At 48.4% G+C, this 21,835-nt stretch overlaps 1 protein-coding gene across 1 annotated transcript; it reads left to right on the plus strand.

The window, feature by feature from the left end:
- The first annotated feature begins 4,900 nt into the window (after window positions 1-4,900).
- Window positions 4,901-16,619, plus strand: Cdc6 (cell division cycle 6). Its single transcript, XM_055620242.1, has 11 exons — window positions 4,901-5,081; window positions 6,515-6,796; window positions 6,910-7,109; window positions 7,529-7,701; window positions 8,167-8,273; window positions 9,629-9,768; window positions 10,858-10,958; window positions 12,258-12,322; window positions 14,552-14,754; window positions 15,631-15,771; window positions 16,065-16,619. The coding sequence occupies exons 1-11, from the start codon at window positions 4,901-4,903 to the stop codon at window positions 16,152-16,154; spliced, it is 1,683 nt and encodes a 560-aa protein (XP_055476217.1). The 3' UTR covers window positions 16,155-16,619.
- The last annotated feature ends 5,216 nt before the right edge of the window (window positions 16,620-21,835 follow it).

The raw sequence follows: 21,835 nt of genomic DNA on the forward strand, positions 1-21,835 counted from the left end.
GGATTTCTTGGTACATTTATTTTCTGTGCAGTTGAATTAAACCTTAAAAGCAAGAAACAAACAAACAAAAAAAGAAAGCAGTGTGTTTTTGTCATGAGTGACACTGTCTGAAGTGACAGCATGGAGAGGAAACCCATTGTCTCCTCTCCTGGGTAAGTGTGGCAGTTTGATTTCAGGTTTCCCCACAAAAGGACGTGTGTGTGTGTGTATGTGTGTGTGTGTGTCTGTAGTTTTTTGAGGGCTTTCTCTGCCTGTATGTTTTAAAAATCACCATTTGGCCCCATTGTTTTGTATTTGCTGCTTGCCTCCCGGTCGCCTTGATCTCAGGGAGCCCTAGAGGTTCCTGTGCTTTGTTCCTTGTGACCCCTCAGATTCTGTTTACCTGTGGGTGGCTGTGCTTTGGGGCTGATCCCCCAACCAGACAGTGGAAAAAAGGTGGGGGCAGGGCCCTTGGGGTCTTGCGAATCCATTTGTATGTGTGTGCTATTTCTCTTCACTTCTTTGGTTTGTTGTTGTTGTTGTTTTTTGTTTGTTTATTTGGTTGGGGTTTTTGTTTGTTTTGTTTGAAACAGATTTCTCTGACCCAGAATTCACTCTGTGGACCAGGCAGGCCTTGAACTCAGGGATGTGCCTGCCTCTGCTTGTGCTGGAATCAAAGGTGTACAATATCACATTTCCACTGCCTTTTAAGCTGAAATCGTTGCGGGTTTCCTTGAGCTTTGACTTAGGTGTTAAATTTTAACTAGGCCTGTTTGTGGTCAGCAGAGAGTTAACAGAGAGTCCACTGAGCTTATCACAGCTAGCAGGGTGCCGGTTACTTCCCTACTGATTCATTATGGGTGTCTGTATGGATTACTCTCACATGATTTAGATTTAAAAAAAAAAAACCTGTGGGGGAAGGATTAATATACCACAGTAGCTGAATTCCTGATTATTTGACTCCCTTATTGTTATTGATATGATTAATAAAGTATTTATTTTATTGTTCCTCCTGACTTACTAGCCTGAACATGGCGCTTGCTTAAATGACCCTCAGCCCTGTAGGTTCTCTCTCTGGGATAGTACTGCTAGTCCGAGTACATGCTCAGAAAGATGCCAGACAGGTCTTTCCAGTGTGACTTGATTCCTGCTCAGTGACCCTGTGTGAGTTAAGTGATAAGAACACCAGCTTGCTCACTGATGGTTGCTTAAGCCCAGCTGTGCGCGCTATGAATGTGCCTCCTAACAGACCATGAAATAGAACTCACAGGGGAAGGAGGCCACCTTCCTCTTGCTTCTCAATACCCTGTGCATGGTGAACCGTCCATCTCAGGATCCTAACCACTCCAGAGAAGAAGGGTTTCACCTTTAACACCACCGATACCCAGTCTCAACTGTTTGGTTTTTTTTTTTTTTTTTTTTTTCAGCTGTTTTTACAACTAATAAAATTTATTCTTCTAGGTTTATGGCCTTGAGATTTAAAAGACTATATATATATATATATCCAACCATAAAAATTGTTCCTGCAAACAGCTTGACAGGGTGTCCTTTTTATTCGTTCATGTGGAGAGCATTTGTCATGTCTTTTGTGGCAGAAATCTACACAGGAGGATGACTAAGACACATCTTTGCCTTCAAAGTCTATTGCCTAGTAGATGATAGTCCTCGGGAGGAACCCATGCAGGGCTTGATAGGGGTTGACCAGGAAGGAAAGTAATACGTTTCAGCCAGGAAATGAGTGCAAAGGTACAGAACCAATGTGTGCACGAGGTTACTGGAGGAAAGGCCTCCAGGAGATAACCATTCACAGTTCAGTCCAGCTCTGCCTGCACGGTGGTCACTTACTCTCGCAGGCTTTTTTATTTTTTTAAACTTGGTGAGTGCTTTCTTAGGCTGCAGTCCACACATTAAGCACAGATTCCCTGCTCTGCCCTGTATCTGGGGTAGGTCATGTGCCATCACTTCCTAAGCTGACCAGGCCTGTATTGCTATTTCAGATGGTGTGGGCGGGTTTTAGGTCCTCAGGTTATAAAAATGAGATGTAAAGGTGGTCCCTTAGGTCCCATTGTCCTATTAAGGACCTGAGCTGAGAGCTTCCTTCTCCGTTACTTCTCATCATTCATGGAAGCTTGTTTTCTTTTGGAGTTTTTAGCTGCTAGGAAACTGTTGTGCTTTTTTAAATCTCTATTTTATTTTAGTTTCTTATGCCTCTTTCTTCAACCCAGTCCTGTCCAACACCTCCAATACTGGGTAGGAGAGAGGAGGTTAGTGGGGGGAAGGGGCGTGGTTCTCTTAGGCTACTTCCTGCTGGCTAGTGTTGTCGGGTTCCAAACCTTCCAGGAGATCTCCAACTTTTTGTCACACTGCATCGACAGCAACCAGGAGCAGCAGGTGCGTGTGTGTGCGTGTGTGCGTGTGTGTGCTCGCGCGCGTGCACGCACGTGAGAGAGCACCAGCAGCCTTCTTTCTCAATGCTCTCAACACTCTGTGCTCTGGCATTTATTATTCCCTCTCAGGCTCCTCAGAGTTAAAACTATCTGCAGCTGGCAAAGAGCCCCGCTCAGAGCCCACATGAAGCAGATACTTTGCTGCTATGGACAGTCTGAATCAGTCCCATATCCTACACCTGGGATCAAAACAAAAAGGAATGTACATCCACGGCGGGAAACCCTCACAAAACATACTCCTTCACCATCTTGTCCTGTTTAGAACCCACTTCTCTCTAATCCTCCGTGATTACGTAGTCAAGAATTTAGTCTTCTGTCAGACTTCAGAATGCAAATATCAGCTCTTCCACTTAGTGGTTTTACGACCTCGGGCAAACTTACTGAGTCCTCTCTGCTTTAGTTTCCCTGTCAACTTCCTAGGCTGCTTGTACACACTGAGGAAGGCGATAGAAGGAAAATGCTAGTCCAGCAGCTCTTGCCACCTATTTGAAGTAAGAGCTAACTGATGACTGTGATACTGTTTTCCTCTTCCTAGCTTTATGTCTGTTTTGTTTGATATTGGAGGACAGACAACATATTTCACAAACAGGTACGATGGCAGACTCCTTTGAGCCCAGAACTTGGGAGACAGCAGCAGATGGATCTCTGAGTTTGAGGCCAGCCTGGTCTACATAGTGAGTTCAAGGACAGCCAGAGCTGTTTCGCAGCGAAACCCTGTCTCAAAAAACAAAAGAACAAAACAAAACAAAAATTCCATAAATTTTTACCGTAATGTAGAGTTGGGTTCTGGCTTTTAAAAGAACCTGAGGTGGGTTATTAAACCTTGGAACCTGGCCTGCAAATTACTCCCCTAATTTATGTTTTTCATTAAATGCTCAGCTTGCCTCTCCTATAACTGTCTTTCCTGGCCACGAAACCCTAGGGCTTGGCCATAAAAGATTGTCAAATTGAAGAGACATCATTTTATTCCCTGCAGTGTGTAGATAGACTAATATTAAGAACGCACATGGAACATATTATCTTGAAAGCCTATGTTTGGCGTTGGACTTGTTTCTCACTTTCGAAGCGCAAGTCAACAGATAGTCAGTTTGCTTATATAGGTATAGAAATTGGTCCCCCAAAGGCCCTGGTTCAAGCCATCAGCCCCTCACCGGCGAGGACGCTGTGACCTGAGGCATTCACTTGCTTCTTGCCATGCAGGGCCGCTTCCCAAATGGCAGGACTACAAAGGTAGCAGCCGTCTTCCAATCTAGCCCACCGCAATAATGAAAACGTTAGGTTTGGCAGACAAGAGGGGCAAAGATAACCCGGTAGAATGAGTATGTTTGGCAGAACGGGAGGACAAAGATACCCCAGTAGTAATAAAAATGCGGAAATAGACGTGAGTGGAAGAAAAAAACAAAAAAAACAACCCTACACTTCCGCCCAGGCCTTGCGGCGTGACGTGCGCTCCCAAAGAGTCTCCAGCGCGCGCCTTTCCTGGGAAGTCTCCGAGGTTAACGCCCTCCCCGGCGAGTGGGTGGGGCTTCATGCCGGGCTCGGAGACCTAGGGCTGTCTTATTGGCTGCCTGCCGTCACCGGCGGGGGCGTGGTGATCGGTGGCGACCAATCGGGAGCGCGGATGGGCTTTGGCGCGAGACGGGAACGCCGAGGCCCTGCAGATTTGGCGCGAGCTGACTGTGCAGCGACCCCGGGTCTTGCGGCCGGAGAGTCCTTGCGGTTGTGACCGGGGAGCGTGCCCTGGGGCGACGCAGCCCTGAAGAGCGGAAAGCAGCGGATCGCCCTCGGAAGGTCTGAGGCCCCCGGAGCTGGTTCGAGCGAGGCCGGTGGAGAGCGGAGATCGTCCGAGGTCTGAGGCCGGCTCCGGGAGGGGGCTGTGCGCTCTGGAAGCGGTTCGGGCCGGGAGGGGTGGGATGGAGCGGTGGATGGAGGGTGGGATGGAGCAGGGAGCTGCCGGGAGCTGTGTGGAGTGCGGGCTAACCCCGGGCGTAGGAGGACCTGGCTGCGCTGCCCGGGCTTGGGAGAGCCTCAGTGTGATGGTCTGACTTAAACTAGCGCTGAAGATGCCCCTCGCGCCTGGGGGGAAGGAAGGATCTTGCATAGGAATCACTGGACATAAACTTCTGGCATCGCTCAGGTTTAAGACCTTGGTTCCTGGTCCCAGGACGTCTAGGGTGATAACCTGTTTTTCTTTTGACTGTTTAAGAGAGGGTTAATAGTTTCTGCGTCCGAGGTACTGTAAGGCTGACGTGTGATATGTGTCTGATGTCATTTTCCGCATGTTCTGCAGACAGACGTTACCAGTTACATAGATTTGGATGAGAAGCAGAAGTAAATGTTAGAAACGCCATATTAACATAATTTACGAAGTCAGCGTTGGTCACCAGTATATATAAGCTCTGTGTTTTTTGTCTTTGCTTTCATATATTACAGGCTTTTCCTGACTCGTTTTGTATCTTTCGTGTGAGGTCACTATGCCTCAAACCCGATCCCAGACACAAGCTACCATCAGCTTTCCGAAAAAGAAGCTAGCTAAGACACTGAACAAAACAGACTCCGGGGACAGTAAAGCAAGACTTAAAAGCGTCCAGGCTGTACCCTCCACTCCATGTGTGGACACGAAAATTCTGCCCCTCAGTCCCAGAAAACGTTTGGGTAGGTTTTCCTCTGTGAGCGCAACTCTGTGTGTGACTGAGAAAGGCCCTCAGCCTTTCTTTTCCCGATGCTGAGGTTCCTGGCAGTTAAAACTGTAGCTGTATTTGTTTTCACAGTGGCTGCCAAGTGTGTGCTGGACTTTGCAGATAAGCCAGTCACTAATAGAGATCATTTTCTGGGGGAGCTGATCTTCGTTTCCCTAGTTCTGCCTTTTAGAATTACCTCGAAGTTACACGTAGTAACTGAAAATTTGCTTGCATGCTTGTGAAGAAACAAAAAAGTTGGGCTGTGGTGGGGCACACCTTTAATCCCAGCACTCAGGAGGCAGAGGCAGGCGGATCTCTGAGTTCAAGGCCAGCCTGGCCTACAAAGTGAGTCCAGGACAGTCAAGGCCACACAGGGAAACCCTGTCTGAAAAACCCGGAAAAAAAAAAATAAAGCAGCAGCAAATAGATGACATTCTTAATGTTTTTGATTTTTGTTTCACAATCATTTCCATTTTTAGAGGTATTGTTTGTTTTGAGTTTGTTTTTTTTGAGGAAAGAGCTCTAGCTCAGGCTGGCCTGGAACTTAATTTGTAGCCCGGGATTGCCCCAAACTTGAGGTCCTTCTCCCACAATGACGCTTGTCTGCCTGTGTGTGTGTGTGTGTGTGTGTGTGTGTTGGTGCTGCTGCTGGGTTTTGGGGATCGACCCCAAGACCTAGGAAGTGCTGTGCCACTTAGCTGTACGTGCCCAGTCTAGGAGCTTTCGTGTTGTTATCGGTAGATACTTGTGTGTGGTAGTAGGAGAACTATGTTGTTAGCTGGGTGGGGCTGGGGGACTTGGCCATGTCTGAAGATTTTAATCCATTACGGTTGAGGGGATGGTATTAGAACAGTGAGTCAGTGGAAGCTGACAGTGCTGCTGGGCATCCGACAGTGTACGCAACAGCTTCCTATGGAGGAGAGCCATTCTTCCCAAGGTATCAGTGGTGCCAAAATGGTCAAGTCCACTTTTAAAATAACCTTAGACCCACTCAACACGAGAACTCGCTTGGTTTCTTACCAGAGGATGAGGTTCAATGGCGCCATCTAGTGGCCACATTTGCTCCTTGGTGAGACATGTCTTGTGGTTCTGACTCTGGTAGAACTGTCTTCCAGTCTTCAGGCGGCCGTGGGGGTGAACGCCTTTAATCCCAGCGCCCAGGAGGGAGAAGCAAGGGGGTGTCTGAGTTTGAGGCCAGCCTGCTCTACTGAGTTCCAGGACAGCCAGGGCTCCGTGGAGAAATCCTGTCTCAGAAGACAAGAAAGAAAGAATTTGGGACCTCTTGCTGGGTGTGGGTCTTTGCAGTTTCTTTCCCTGTCCTCCTGAAGAATGGCCACACCCTGTGTTGAGTGTTCTAGGGGCCGACATCGTCGCTGGGAATGACCATGCCCTGCTTTAACGTTTCAGGTGACGACAACCTGTGCAACACCCCTCGATTATCTCCGTGTTCCCCGCCAAAGCTAGGCAGGAAAGAAAACGGCCCCCCTCGCTCACGTACGCGGAAGGGGTGCAGATTGGTGTTCGGGGATGAGCCGGCAGTTAGGTCTTCAAGCCAGAAAGAACAAGACAGGGTTCACCAAAGCCAGGTACCTTCCCCGGCTCAGAAAGGTCAAGAGAGCGAAGCAGATTCCGAGCAGACGTATCCAGCGGAGAAGGACTCTGCCTGCATAAGACTGTTCAAGCAGGATGGTGAGTCCTCACGTGGCAGCGGGTGGTGAGGCCATCGGGAACCGTCCTGCTGGTTCTGGTGAGACCCGGTCACCTTCTGCCGTGTCTTAACTGTCCTTCGGTGTCTGGCACAGGCACTTGCTACCAGCAGGCGAAGCTTGTCCTGAGTACAGCTGTCCCCGACCGGCTGCCTGCCAGAGAGCAGGAGATGGGTGTCATCAGGGATTTCCTGAAGGAACACATCTGTGGGAAAAAAGCTGGAAGTCTCTACCTCTCTGGCGCTCCTGGAACTGGAAAAACTGCCTGCTTAAGCCGGATTCTGCAAGACTTCAAGGTACAGTGAGAACATGAATTATGGATGTGATTGCTGCAGCAATTGGCTCATGTATATATAGCATGTGCCCATTGGTGTTTTGTGTGCGTGTGTCTGTTTGAGGATGTTAGATCCCCTGGATCTAGAGACACAGACAGTCGTGAGCCGCCATGTTCTGAACCCTTGTACTTTGGAAGAGCAGCTACCACTGAGCCGTCTCTCCAGCCCCAACAATTTTAACTCTTAAGGGCTAAGGAAGAGTAGATGGTTAGGAGAGTGAATGTGTCCTAAAAGTACAAGTTTTCATGGTATAGATAAAGTAGAGCTTTGCTCTTGTATCTTGTTAGCTCTCAGAGACCTGATCGGGTTTTCAGTAAAGTTTTGCCTGAAGCCAGCATAACTGCCGTGTTTAGATCTTTTTGTTGTTGTTTTCCACCTAGAAGGAAGTGAAAGGCTTTAGAACTGTCATGCTGAATTGCATGTCTTTGAGGAATGCCCAGGCAGTGTTCCCAGCCATCGCTCAGGAGATTGGTCAGGAGGAAGTGTGCAGACCGGCTGGGAAGGACTTGATGAGAAAACTGGAAAAGCATATGACGGCTCAGGGCCCCATGATGTAAGCATTTCTCTGCGGCATGTTGCTCCGTGAAAGTCGGCTGGGTTTGGTTTGGTTTTGGTTTTGGTTTGTTTGTTTTTGCTTGCTTATTGCTTATGTATTTGGTTGGTTTGAGTTGGGGGGGGGGCTTTTTTTTTTTTTTTTATGATTTTGTGTGTGCGCACCACGCGCATGTGGCCTTGGCGGTCCTGGAAGTAGCCCCGTATGTAGACCAGGCTGGCCTCAGACTAAGAGATACACCCGCCTCTGCATCCCTGTGTGCTGGGTCATCGCTGCCAGGCCTGGTTTAAAGTTTAATTGTTTTTGAGCTGGTTCCTTGAAAACCGTTGGATGATAGGTGTTACTGATGGGGGGAAGGGGGGTCAGTCTGTCAATAACTGTAAGACAAACAGCCTAAGGTAGGCCCCAGATCAGATGTCAGAAGATTGAGAGTGCGGCCGGTGCTCTTTATCTCTCTGTGTGCAGTGTGTTGGTGTTGGACGAGATGGACCAGCTGGACAGCAGAGGGCAGGATGTGCTGTACACGCTGTTTGAATGGCCGTGGCTGAGCAATTCCCGGTTGGTGCTCATTGGTGAGTGCTCAGCTCTCAGTGTTACACGGTGAACTCGAAATGTCACTAATCGCTTAAACTCCTTATGTGTGAAAAGTGTGTGTGTGTGCAGGGGTTGACATCAGAGGCCTTTTTTTTTTTTTTTTTTTAAATGAACCTGGAGCTCGCTAACTCAGTCCAGCTAGCCAGCTTGTTGACTGCAGGCGGGCCACCCTGGCTTCCTAACCACTCCTCATGCTTCTGTGGTGATGTTTTGTCCCCTGAGCCTTCTCCTCAGTCCCTGTGCAGGTTGGTTTCCTATTGTTTTGTTATTTCATGTGCATGGGTATTTTGCCGTGCTTGCATACCTGATACCCATGGAGGCCAGAAGAGGGCGTCTGATCTGCCAGACTGGGGTTAGGCTCGCTGGGTAAGCACCTGAGACCCTGTCTCAAAGTAATAATAATAATAATAATAAAGTAAGTTGCAAGGCTGGAGAGATAGCCCAGTGGTTAAGAACATTGGCTGGTCTCCCGAAGGCCCAGGTTCAATTCCCAGCACCAACATGGCAGCTCACATGTCTGTAACTCCAGTTCCAGGGGATCTGACATCCTCACACAGGCATACATGCAGGCAAAACGTCAGTGCACATAAAATAAAAATAAATTGTTTTTAAAAATAAGGTGAAAACCCTAGAGGAAAACATCTGGCATCAACTCCGGGTCCTCCTACACTCACGCAGAAGTGCATACACATGAATATGTACATAGTCATGCTAAGTGACAGGTACTGGGTGGTGTGAGTTGCTAGTAGAGCATGTGCAGAGCCCCTGGCTTGGTTCTCATCACATACATACTCAGAAGAACATCATGCTGCATTTTGAAACAATAGATTTGCTTTCTGGTTTTTGTTTTCAAGTCAGGGTTTCTCTGCATAGCCCTGGCTGTCCTGGAACTAGCTCTATAGACCAGGCTGGCCTTGGACTCAGATCAACCTGTGTCCCAAGAGCTGGCATCAGAGGGGTGGCCCGGTAGATTTGTTTTTGAGGCAGAGTCTCACTGCAGCCCTGGCTGGCCTGCAGTTCAACAGAAATCTGCCTACCCACCCTCTTTCCTCAGCCCTTTCTTCCTGGAGACAAGGCCTCTAGCTCAGGGTAGCCTCAAACCCCTGATTCTCCTGTCTCAGTCTCCTGTGTGTTCGGACAGTGAGCATGTTTCATTACACCTGCCTAAGCACTGTGTCTTACCTAGAAGGTCCATCTTTTAGAGTGTGGGGGAGGGCAAGTGAACGCAACAGTTGAAATACTGGGTTATGACTGGGGATTTTACGTTTCAGAGCGTTTAATTTCCTCTTAGGATGATTTGACTGCTGATGGCAGTTGTTCTTTATCCTCTCAGGTATTGCTAATACCCTAGATCTCACAGACAGAATTCTGCCGAGACTTCAAGCTAGAGAGAACTGTAAACCACAGCTATTGAACTTCCCGCCTTACACCAGAAATCAGATCGCCACAATCTTGCAGGATAGACTTAATCAGGTGGGTGCCGACCATCATGCCAAATTCTGTTGCAGGGATAATCTCTGTGATGGAAAGCTAACAATGGGTTTAAAATATCTCGATTTGATTGCTTTATTAATGGTGTGGCAGGCTCCCATGGACCATAATGAGTGAGAACGTTTTTATGTGAGTTTCTACACACGGTTCCATTTATTGGCTGCTTTCACTGTTGAAATAAAAGTAGGAATTAGAGGACTCAAATGCTTCCTTAATGGCCTTTAAAAGGTAGGGCCTGGGCCAGTGACGTGGCCTGGCAGGTTGAGGCGCTGGTTGCCAATTCTAATGACCTGACTTCAAGTCCTCCTGAGATCCGCACGGTGGAGGGAGGGAGCTGACACCTGGAACTGTCCTCTGACCTCGGCACACATGTTGTACCCATCCTCACTCCAAACAGAAGTAAACAAATGTAGTAAAAAGTAGGGCCTGTGAGCTTCGTCTGTGTAGTGGTGTGTGCCTTTAGTCCCAGCACTCAGGAAGCAAGTGATGGGAGTTCAAGGCCAGTCAGGGCTACATAGAGAGAGACCCTGCCTCAAAAACAAAAAAAACAAAAAGAGGACCCATGGAAAAACACTTGAAGTAATTGCTTTTTTTTTCTTCCATTCACGGACCTCTACGCCATGTAGCTGTAAAATTCTTAAATTTGTCCAATGTGTTCCTTAGACCTAAAAGGTGGCCGGTTGGGTTCAGATCTTTGCAGTTTTGAGTGTTGAGCTTAGAGCCCTGCGCGTGTACTCCGAGTCTCAAAATTAGACTTACTCTGTGAAAGCGTTTATATGTTTAGAATCTAACTTGCTAAGAGAAACTGAGTTCGGATTGTCTTTTTATCCTTTACTTATGGCCAGTGCTGGGATTCATAAGGCCTCTTGTTCAAGTAAAAGCTCTACCCTGCGCTGTATTCGTTTTGTATTTATTTATATTTATTTGAGATAGAGTCTCACCGTGTCGACTTGACTTTGTCTCACTGTCCTCGACTTGGGGAGGACCTGCCGCAGCCTCCCAGTAGCTAGGATTATGGGCTTGCGTGTAACTAGGCCTGACTCACTCATGTCTTCTGGGTCTTGTCTGAAGGTGTCGAGAGAACAGGTTCTGGACAGCGCCGCGATTCAGTTCTGTGCCCGCAAAGTATCCGCCGTTTCGGGAGACATCCGTAAAGCACTGGATGTTTGCAGGTGAATTATGGCACCATTGACTGTTTTTATTAAAAAAAAAAAAAAAGAGGAAGTGCTGTCAGTTGTCTGGTGTAACTCAAATGAATGTGACTTAAGAGGCTCCGTTCTTGCTACTTTTTATGCTCAGAAAAGAGGACTTGTTTCTCAGTGGGGAGCTCTGAGTTTCCACCGTGTTAATGTCTGAAACATTATCAGTCCATTACCTACGGAGGGAGAAACAAATGAGATGTTGCTGGCGCTCCCTGCGGTGATTATAGATTGGTTAATTACATTTGTATTAAAAAAGACTCCAGTTTGCTTTTCCACTCGCTGGTCTCAAGCAGGTTTATTTATGGACCTGAACCATTTTGGCTTTTTAGACTTTCTTCTTCCTTTCCTTTTGTGGGCACCCCTTCCTCCTTCCAGTTGGTGGTCCCCAAGTCCTACCCTAGACCTCTTTCTCTCTTCCACCCTCCTGCTGGGGAAAGCCTGTGTGCTGACTGATGAAAGTTTTTCCCTCCCAGTAGGGGCACTGGGTCTATTAAAATGATCCTCACTGTGCTGTCCCACTGGTCCAACGTCCCCCTATTGCGGTGCAGAAGATCCAGGTCTGCCCATGGCCCCCTGTGGACAAAAACGCTTTAGAGAAAGCAGTGGGAGAGGAAGCTCTTCCTGTTGCTGGATTGCAGGATCTGGAATGTGAAAGTTCCCCCTAGTCAGCAAACTGCTTGAATGAAGACTACAGCGATGAGTAATGGCCGTGAAGTCCAGCAAGATTAGCCTGCATGTGTCCTATGTATATCTGAGGGCTCCCCTTTTGAGTCTGCTGTGTGGGGGTGCTGTTAGATCCCTCAGGCCATCCCCACACTGCATATCCCTTCTACCGATGACATTTCCCTCATCTAAAATGTTGCCGGCTCAGTGTGTGACAGCCCTACTTGACATCTGTAAAAGGAGGTTCCTCAGATTCTCATCTTTTTTATTTTATTTTAAAGGCAGGTAAGTCTCCCTTAAGCTACAGCATAACCCAGTTTGTTTAGAGTCCTTAATCTTTATTTTCAGGCCCTCACAATGTCTAGCTTTGTATGTGTGTATGTGTATGTGCGTGCAGTGCCTGTGGAGGCCAGAAGAAGGTATCAAATCTGGAGCTACAGGTGGTTGAGAGCTGCCTGTTGGTGCTGGGAACCACTGAAAGGGACCTTAACTTTTTTAAAGCATGTTTTTAGTTAATGTGCCTGCCTTTGGACACAGTGGCTTGGTGTGGTGTTTGGTTTGGCCCAGACTAAATTAATTTTAGAAATTTTTTTTTTTTTTTTGTAGGCGAGCTATTGAAATTGTGGAGTCGGATGTGAAAAGCCAAACCATCCTCAAGCCACCGTCTGAATGTGAGTAGCCTACCTGCTTCCTGTCTGCCTTTCCAAATGGAGGGAAGAGAAGTGAGCACGGTTAAATCATCCCTTGGACACCTAGGAGAGGGAGCGAGCAGGGTGTCGTTTCTTCTAGAGTATTTCTGTCTTGTCTGCCAGAGTCAGGCTGTGTGTTACGGGAAATGAGGTCCTGGGACTCTTCATAAACGGTAGGGACTCAAGTAGTAAGGTTTTGGCTCTTGGAATAAAAATGAGACTGCAAGGTTGAGCCGCCTTCTGAGAACTTATGTTAAGCGCACTTTGGGTCTTTATGTAGGAGAAGGTAATGTCTGGTAAATAAAGGAGAGGAAGCAAAAAGATGGGCAGATCGGGAGTTCATCTCCAGGCAGCCTGTGAGGGCAGAGCACCAAGGTCCTGTGACTGCAGGAAACCAGAGGCCGTCACAAGTGAGGTTGATTTCCCTTTTCCTCAGCCCTGTTTTCTTCACTGGCAGATGTCATGGGCTATGAACTTACCAGTGTTCATCTTTAGAAAACAGGGTGTTCTAACTTGTTTCTTCCTTCATTTTTCTGTACTGGTCGGGAGTTCGACATAGAACGCTTTCTCCTTTTCATCAGTATTTATTAAAAGAAACAATTTAAAAGGTTTCCGAGGTAGCCTGAACTAGTGCTTGGGCTGTGAGTAGGCAGTGTGTGCCAACAGACTTAGATCATTTTCTCTGTCTCTTTTTTGATTTTTCCTTCCTTCCTGGCTCCTCTGCCCTAGCATAAAACATTGGCTTGTCACTGGTGCTGGGATCGCCACTAGTGCGCACTGCTCAAAGAGCTCCAAGTTCCGGGTGTAAATGATGGGATTGACCTAATTTCTGTCTTTTACTTCTGATATGAATGGGGTTAGTTTCAACAGCCTAGCCATATAAAAAAACCACAGAGGCAGTGATTTCAACTAAATATGAGGATTTTTCTAATACGTAGAAATAACTAGGTTTCCCAGCATTGGAGATGGGCAAACAAAAGCTGGCCAGATACCAACCGTGGTGGGCCGTACCTGTGATCCCAACACTCAGTAGGCCGAAGCAGGAAGAACGCTTCGAGTTCAAGGCCAGCTCAGGCTACATAGAGAGACTCCATTAAACTTTGAAACAACAGAAAAAACCGAATGGGTGGGGGGGGGGGGGCGGTAGAAGGGACCTGGCTTTATGCAGGGGGTGGGGTAGGCTTCCAAGCTCCTTTCATCGTGGAACTTCTGCTCCCCGGTCTGTGAGCTCTGGTCTCTCGGTTAGCCCCCTGCAGCTTCCTGCTTGTGGTAAGGCAATAGGGGCAGATTGCGGTGAGGCAACTGCAGATGGTCTCAGGAAGTGACTGCGGCATAGCTTGTCCAAGAGCAGATCCCTCCTCTATAGCACAGTCGTGCTTCTCCAAGCAGCGGGGCCCTGGACCTGTGCGTTCTCCCTAGTTCCCAGCCTCCAGCTCCGGGGAGGTCCTATCTGCCAGGCTCCCCAGTAACATGTTCTCAAGTGTTGCTGTCCCACAGATCAATCGGGACAAGTGAACAAGCTTCAGAGGTCATTTGGGGAAGCCCACATCTGGGACATGGGGGCCAAGGTGGGCTTGACTTTACCCGTCCATACTTAACCCACTCATCGGACTCAAAGTATTAGATAATTTCTCCCAACTTTCTTATCCTTTTTTGGTTGCCAGGCAGTTGTCTCTGCTTCAGGGTTTTGTGCTGGGGGTTAGTCAAACAAGGGGCTTTGCGTGCACAAGTCAAGTGCCGTAGCACCATGCTTTCGTCCCCAGCCAACCTCTGAGGCAGTTAGCCGTGTTTGGTGGCTTCTGTCCAGTTCTTGCTCATCCAGGGGGCAGATTAGTCTCTTTCTCAACATTAAACTATACGCTAAAGGAAAAGATAGATCTCCTATCGTCTGGAACTGTTTTTTTCCCCTGGTCTTCTACTTGATAGGTAGAACCTCTGCTTTGCCGTTACACGAGAGCATGTGGGTATCTTTTAGCTAAAACGTGCATTATGTGTCTCCACACATATACAGGCGATATATCAGAAATCAAAATAAGGTGCTGGGTGGTAGCACACTCCTTCAATCCCAGCAGGGGGTATCTGGGTTCGAGGCCAGCCTGGTCTACAGAGTGAGTTGGAAGACAGCCAGGACTTCAGAAAGAGAAACCCTGTCTTGGGGAAAAATTAATACAAAAAAGAAATCTGATTGAGCTTGGCTTACTCACTTTGCAGGTAAATCACCCTCCGAGTCGCTGGTACCCAAGTGTGTTAGTCTTGCTCACATATCCCAAGTCATTTCGGAGGTGGATGTTAACAGGGTGACTTTGAACCAAGAGAAAACCCAAGATTCCCTCCCTCTTCAGCAGAAGATCTTGGTTTGCTCTTTGCTGCTCTTGACCAGGCGGCTGAAAATCAAAGAGGTCACTCTGGGGAAGGTAAGATGGAGTCCCAGCAGGTGGAGCTGAGGCTAAAATGCAGCTATTTTCCAAAAGACCTGTCTTTTGGTTAAAAATCTGGTTTTATCAGTAAACATAAATGTTAGGATCACTGCCTTTAGAAGACATGTGGATCTTTGCACATTTGAACCAGCCTGGTCTACATAGTGAGTTCTAGGCCAACCAGGGCTACATAGTGAGACTGTGTCTCAAAAACATGAATTAAGGCCAGGTACTGTGGTGCGATGCCTTTAACCCCAAAACTCTGGGAGGCAGAGGCTGGGTGACCCCTAACTCCAGGACAGCCAGGACTATAGAAAAGCTGTGTCTCACCACCAGCCTCTAAAAATTAAAAAATGGAGTTAACCATTAACCAGATATAGTGGCACAATAACATCCTAGTACTTAGGAGGCAAAGCCAGGAGGATTGCCATCCAGGGCTACATAGCAATCCATTTTTCCCTTCGTTTCTGTGTTTCCCTCTGAACTTACGTAAAGCTCTGTTCCTACATTCTACATTAAAGTAAGACGACTCAGCAGTCAAGACCCGGGTTCCATTCCCAACACTCACACGGTGGCTCACAACCATCTGTAACTTTGGCTCTTCTGCTCTCTGTGGGCAAACGGGCATGAATATGGTGCATATACATAAGTACATGCCAGCAAAACACCCAACATAGAAATAAATCTTAGAAAAAAATTATCAGAAAGTGTAAGAGGGGCTGCAGAAGGTTATTGCCTACTTGAGGGAAATGGGATATTCAGATAACTTAAGACAGGGTTCCTGGCCTTACTGTGTGTGTGTTTAATCTATAAGGTTCTGGTTCTGAGGTGTGGCTTTTAAATGACACTTGTTCCCCCTTCATTTCCTCCCAGTTATACGAAGCCTACAGTAGTGTCTGTCGCAAACAGCAGGTGGCAGCTGTGGACCAGTCTGAGTGTTTGTCCCTTTCAGGACTGCTGGAGTCCAGAGGCATTTTAGGATTAAAGAAAAATAAGGAGAGCCGCCTCACCAAGGTACAAGTAACGGCCTTGTGTGTGTGTGAGTCTGTGTGTCCCCTCTTTTAATTGTCCTGTTTTGGAGAGCGCGTCCTTTGCCAAAGTGAAGATCGGGAGTGACTACTGAACAGTTTCTCTTTTCTGCCAGCTAGGGGTTTAAGGTGTGAGGCTGGAACGGTGTGATTCGGGCCGCCGCCGGCCGCGGTTGACTCGCTGGTCTGGGGAAAGCGGCGTGCGATGGGAGGTGTGATGACGGGTGCCCGTGCGCGTGCACATGTTCCTCGTCATGAAAAGTCCTTTTCTCTTTCCAGGTGTCCCTGAAGATTGAAGAGAAGGAAATAGAGCATGTCCTGAAAGGCAAAGCTTTCCTTGGTAACATCCTTGCTGCTGGTCTGCCCTGAATGGTTCTCTGACTACACCTGCAAGTGTCCAGCTGGCATTTGGCAGGCGAGGGAGTCTTCTTTTTAATAGGGTCATTTGGAAACAATTGCCACCTTTTTTACTCCGCACCAGTAAATTTTAATGAATGGATTCATGAGTGTTAGCACTGGCTAACATCTTTGGCTCTTCAGCGTTTTTACCCATAAAAGTGGCCAAATGGCTGGGTGTGATGACGTAGGCCTGTGAGTCCAGCACTTGGGAAAGAGAGGCACAGGTCTCAGGAATTCGAGGCCATCCATCCTTTGCTACGTGGTGAGTTTGGGGTTGGCCTGGACCACATGATACTCTTCTTAAAAGCAAAACCAATGACTCCCTCCTTTTAAAAGTGATTATTCAGTACCGTGACCACTGACATTCCTAACCGGTGTGCCTGCAAGTGTATGCAGACTTGTGTTGAAGAGTTTGTATGTATTCACTTCTGCCTGCAAACAGTATACTCTGTAAAGAACTTAGACGTTTAGAAGGATGAAGTGGATTGATCCAGGAAAATGTACAAGCTGACGTGGAAATTTGAAGGACCTTTTGTTCAAAGAATTCTACATTCATGTGACACGTGCTACTGCACTGGACTTTTAAGACTGGTGTTTCTCCAGTGCTCCCAACCAGTATGGGGGTGAAAGGGGAATGTAACTATAGATTGTGAATATATTTATTTCTAGGTTTCATTTGCGTCGCATTTGTTGTCTTGTTAACATGGCAGCAACTGCAGGAGCCATTCTTTATTTACCTTCTACACTGTGGATCCCAGGGACGGAACTCTTCATCAAACTTGGCAGCAGGCGCCTTTACTCTTTGAACCATTGCGTTGGGCTCCCTTTGTTGTCGTTTGAAGCAGTCACATTCCATGAGAGCTTAAGCTTGCAGAGGTTAATGCAAAAATCCCTTCTTGCCAGGAGGTTGTCACACAGGCCTTTAATCCCAGCACTCTGAAGGCAGAGGCAGGTGGATCTCTGTGAGTTCAGGGCCAGCCTGGGAATTCCACGACAGCCTGGGCTATATAGTGAAACAAACAAATGGAAATGCCTTCTCGTGCTGTCCCAGCATTTGCTTGCCTCAGGTGAAGCCGTTGTTCCAATATGACCCGGTTCAGGCTTGGATTTTCATCTGAGTACATTATTCCAGTCCTTAAGATAAGTTCATCCGTACGGTTACTGAGACTTCAGGGTTGGATTTCCAGTGGCATTAAGTGGCAATTTATGATGGGGACACCAGAGGGCACCATTATAACACTGCTTTGAAAGTGTGGGCTGGGCCAGGCTGGTTTTGAGGGAAGGTGCCTGAGTCTGACTTGTCGGTGGCTGCTGTTCCTTTACTACCTGGGAATGCTTGCAAACAAGTCGTGCGTGGTTATGAAAGGTCTGAGCCTTTGCTTTTCTCTGAGCAAGGCTGCTTCCTCCTTGTCTGATCGGGCCTTGAGTTTGAGATTTGATATGCCTACAGATCTGTGGGCCATTGTCTCATTCATTCTGTTCACTGTATCCTTGTAAGGTGATCTGCGCTACAGCAGGTGGTATGGGATGGGGTGGAAGGGCGGGGAGCCCTCTGAAATGCACACTCCCTCACCACAGCTTTCATTCCCACTGGGACAGTGTGCAAACGGAGAAGGCAGTTCTCTACCAAGAAGTTGTGGAAAGTGTCCCGGGACTACAAGGGTTAAGGAGCATAATTGTAAAGATTGTCCAAAGACTGATGGAAAGCAGAGACTGAATGGGATTGAGAACAGATGTGAGGCTTGATTTAAATTACATTTTATTGGATGCTGCAGCCTTAAGAGACGTGACTGCTTTACAGTTTGTTTCCACACTGTGGGCAGCTGCTGTCTGTTCTGTGTCCACAGTAGGATCCTGCCCAAAAAGGAGTGGCCTCCCCACCTCGTTGTATTTGAGGCTTGGCGCCTTCCTCTAACTGTGGGGCTGGAGTCTGGAACACGGCTTGACTCTCGGTGGGGCTGCGCCGGCCCGCATCCTCCCTGGCTTCTAGCCAAGCTTGCCTTTGCAAGGGGGCCAAGTTCCTTCCCCTCTACCTCTTTCTCTCCCCTTCCCCTCTGCCATCCCCGTATTTCAAAATCGGGCTTTCTGTGTGCTGTTTTGTTAGTTTCCTTCAGCTCTTCCCCCACTGCCAATTTCTAGGTCATTGCTGCTCTTAAGACTTCAGCAATTGGAACAGGGTTGGTTCTGTCAATGATGCGTGAAGCAGACTTACAGTCCCTGCCCGGCTTCCGCTGCCCTTGTGGGAGCAGAGGCTGATGTATGTTTGTCAGTAAAGCCTTAAGTGTAATTCAGACAGCCAGGGCAGAGAGGAAGAGAGCCCTTTCCTCGCCGGTTTTTCTCAGTGAAGCTGAGAGCTATGGGAAGGTGGTGGGAGTTTAAGTAGGATGGGATGGGCCTGTGGTTACGAGTTTTTGCCAGCATCTTAGGCCACATGGAGTAGTGGCAAAGATGCTGACCTACATTTTCTCCTTTTGAAGACGGGGTATGTGTGTCTGTGTGTCTATATCCTGATCTGTCTCTTTAATTTTATTATTATTTTAAGAACCAAATTAGGCTTCCATAGTGTTGGGTATTGCTATGGAAAGACTATAGACTCAATAAAGTTGGTATGAATTCCAACCCCAAGATCCATCGGACATTTCTGGCTCAATGAAGACTCTCGCCTGTGGCTAGATGACTCCAGAGTGTGTGAGGTCCCGGCTAGCTACCCAGAAATCAGAAAACTTGGCTGTTCCTCTTGCCTTCCCCCCCTTTCCATTGCTCCTTGCCCCACCTCCACCCCCAGTACAGGAACTTTACCACGGAACTGTTGCCCGGCCCTCCCAGCCTCTGAAGATACACAATAAACTGGACCTTGTGGTATGGGCCTGCAGTGCCAGTCATGCAGGAGGACAGACCACAAGTTGAAGGTCTACCTGAGCAGCAGTGTTCAAAGCCAGTCTGAACAATTTAATCAAATTCTGTCAGAAGTTAAGAGCGAGCCGGGCGAGGTAGCGCACCCCTGTAATCCCAGCACTCATGGAGGCAGAAGCAAGAGGATCTCTGAGTTCAAGTCCAGCCTGCTTTACAAAGCAAGTCCAGGACAGCCAAGGCTACACAGAGAAACCCTGTCTCAAAAAACACACACACACACACATACAAAGAGAGCTAACATGCTTGTCTGATAGGCATAGGGCCCTCAGTGCTGGGGTAGGAAAGGAAAGACATGATAAGGACCAGTAACTGAAATACCAGTATATAGAAATACCTTGACCAGGGCTGGGACAGGAAAGTGCTTGCTGTGAACCCAAACTCAACCTCCAGGATGCCCTGCCACACATTCACACACAAGTATTTTAATTCCAGCCCTGGAGAGGTTGAGACAGGTAGGTCCCTGAGGCCTGTTGGCTGGCCAGCTTCTGCTTGGTCAATTCAAGTAAGAGACCTACCCCTGATGTGAAAAAAACAAGCCTGATGGCTCCTGAGAAATAACACCTACAGTTGACCTTTAGCCTAACAGTGCAAAAATAGCTGGACTGTGAGAGAGAAAAGCCTAAATGTTTTGTTTGTTTGTTTTTGCTTTGGTTATTTATAGTGTAGGTGGTCCAACCCTGAGCTTGAGATTTTATTTACATTTGTATCCAGTCCCCAGCACTTACTCTGGTAGCTATTCATTAACTACTATTCGGTGAACAATACAGGGAAGATACTGCCTTCCCTGCATCTTGAAAACAGCCTCTCAGCTGGAGGTAAAACATTGGTCCACTGCCTGGTGCACTCAGGTGAGCCGGGCCCCTGTGAAAGGCCCTCCTCTTCCCCGGTTGCACACCCTGGTTGCACGCCCTGCACTGGGCCCAGACACCAGTCCTTGGTAATTGCTTCAGGCAACCTCTGTCCCTTCAGGGAGGCTTCAGCTACGGGTGGAGACTTGCCCACAGGCCAGGAAGAGAAATGGGTCCTTCAAGAAGCTACCTCACGACCCCAGAAAACTGCCTCTAAGGGACTGGGGCGGAACCCACCTCTGGTGCCCTACGTTTTAGTTTTGTGGGCAATGTTATCTCAGTTCCCTCCTGGTGTCTTCCCCTCTACAGAGGAAGGTGAATGGGGCATACGTGTGTCCTCTGGTCTCGTATTCCAACTCCACCAGTTCAGGCACTGCCAGTAGAAGCTAATTGGGTGCAAGGAACCGGGAAAGGCTAAAGGCTGGCAAAAGAGCCAGCTCCCAGTGTTGTTTCGTTTTTTTAAATTTTTTTTTTTTTTTATTTCTAATTGAGTTCTGAATCAGCCTCACTCGGCTTTGATCCCTCCTCTGTTTCCCACACTGCCTGAAAGAGCCAGATCAGCACTTTGTAACCAGGGTGCGCCTGCTCCCCACACCCCCCCTCCCCTGACGCTCTCTGCTGCCGCCATCCTCTGCTTGTCTCCTTCAGTTAAGATAATGAAGATGCTGAGAGATAAAATGTGTATTTAATAAGGGTGGGGGCAGGGAGGCGGAAAGGGGCAGCCAGGGCCTTCCCTAGTTTGGGGCCTCGCCAAGACTCTAGCTGAAAGCAAAGCTAGAGTAAGACTTGGCCTCAGGGTGTGGGGGTTTCTGGGCCTCCATCCAGCTGACTTCACTGCCTGCTGTTTGCCCTAAATTTCCCCCACCTCCACCCTCTCACCCCCACACTCCTTTTCCTCTCTGCTTGCTCCCAGTGGGGAAAAAAAAAGGAGTCTCGCTTGACTTTCTTTTCAGCTGGTAACTTGGCCTTTGCTGAGGTACCCCCACCCCAGTGTCAGCTGCAAGGTCAGACTAGGGCAGGCCCCTGTAGCCTAGGCCTGTAGAAGCTGTGGGTTCACAGTGGGGGGCGAAAAAGCTGGAGTTAATGAAGGCCAGCTGCCCGGCTGGGTACTGCCTACAGCTAGCTGGAGGCCAGCGTTCAGTGGTGGTTAGGTGGGGGCGGGGAGGGTGACCTCCATTCCTGGGTACAAGGATATCCTGTGGCAGCTAGGCCTGGGCTTCTCCCGGAGCTTGGTTTCATCCTCGGCTTGTGAGAGAGGAGTCTGTGCCCCTCTTCCCCTGCTCCTCCCCTCCCCAAATAACACTCAACCCTCATTGAGGTTTATAACTGTAGTGGTGGCCCAGCTGAGATCTGAGGAGCTCCAAGCCCTTTGGTAAACACTCATTAACTGCCTGGGAAGAATCCCGAGTCCTGTTTAACAGCTGGGAGAGAACTGAGGCACATTAGGGTGAAAGGCTTGACCTGAACTCACCTCACAGACTCCACCCTTGCTGTCTAGCTCCTTCCAGTTCTTCCTGCAACGGCGAGGGAGGTTGGAGGCACTGCTCTTGCCCTCTCCCCTCCTCAGTATACCCTGGTCCTCTGCCGGCCCTTCACCCCAAGGGCCCTTCATCCCATGACATCCTCCACCCCCCCACCCCCCACCCCCCACCCTCGCCTCCGCTGCTGGAAATAGTATGCAACACTCCTTGCAAAATGTTCTCAGTCCTGCACTCCACTCGGGCGGACTCCCCAGCCACCTCCCTGCTGCCCGCCTGGCCCACCGAGCCGGAATTATTCTTTCAGGGTGACCAGAGAGAAAGGACAACCTCTGAGAAGGCTGCTTATCCTATGCTTCGGAGCCAGTGACCTTGATTTTGAGCTGCTGGCTTTAGAGACACCTCTGCCCCC

Source organism: Psammomys obesus, unplaced genomic scaffold (genome assembly GCF_907164565.1).
Source record: "Psammomys obesus unplaced genomic scaffold, mPsaObe1.curated_primary_1811, whole genome shotgun sequence".
Taxonomy (NCBI): domain Eukaryota; kingdom Metazoa; phylum Chordata; class Mammalia; order Rodentia; family Muridae; genus Psammomys; species Psammomys obesus.

What these genes read in the sequence shown, in the direction of transcription:
- Cdc6 (XM_055620242.1), top strand. Translation starts at nt 4,901, where the DNA reads ATGCCTCAAACCCGATCCCAGACACAAGCTACCATCAGCTTTCCGAAA. An exon ending in AAAGCACTGGATGTTTGCAG is followed by an intron (nt 10,959 to 12,257) that starts GTGAATTATGGC and finishes TTTTTTTTGTAG; the next exon opens with GCGAGCTATTGAAATTGTGG. An exon ending in AAGAGGTCACTCTGGGGAAG is followed by an intron (nt 14,755 to 15,630) that starts GTAAGATGGAGT and finishes ATTTCCTCCCAG; the next exon opens with TTATACGAAGCCTACAGTAG.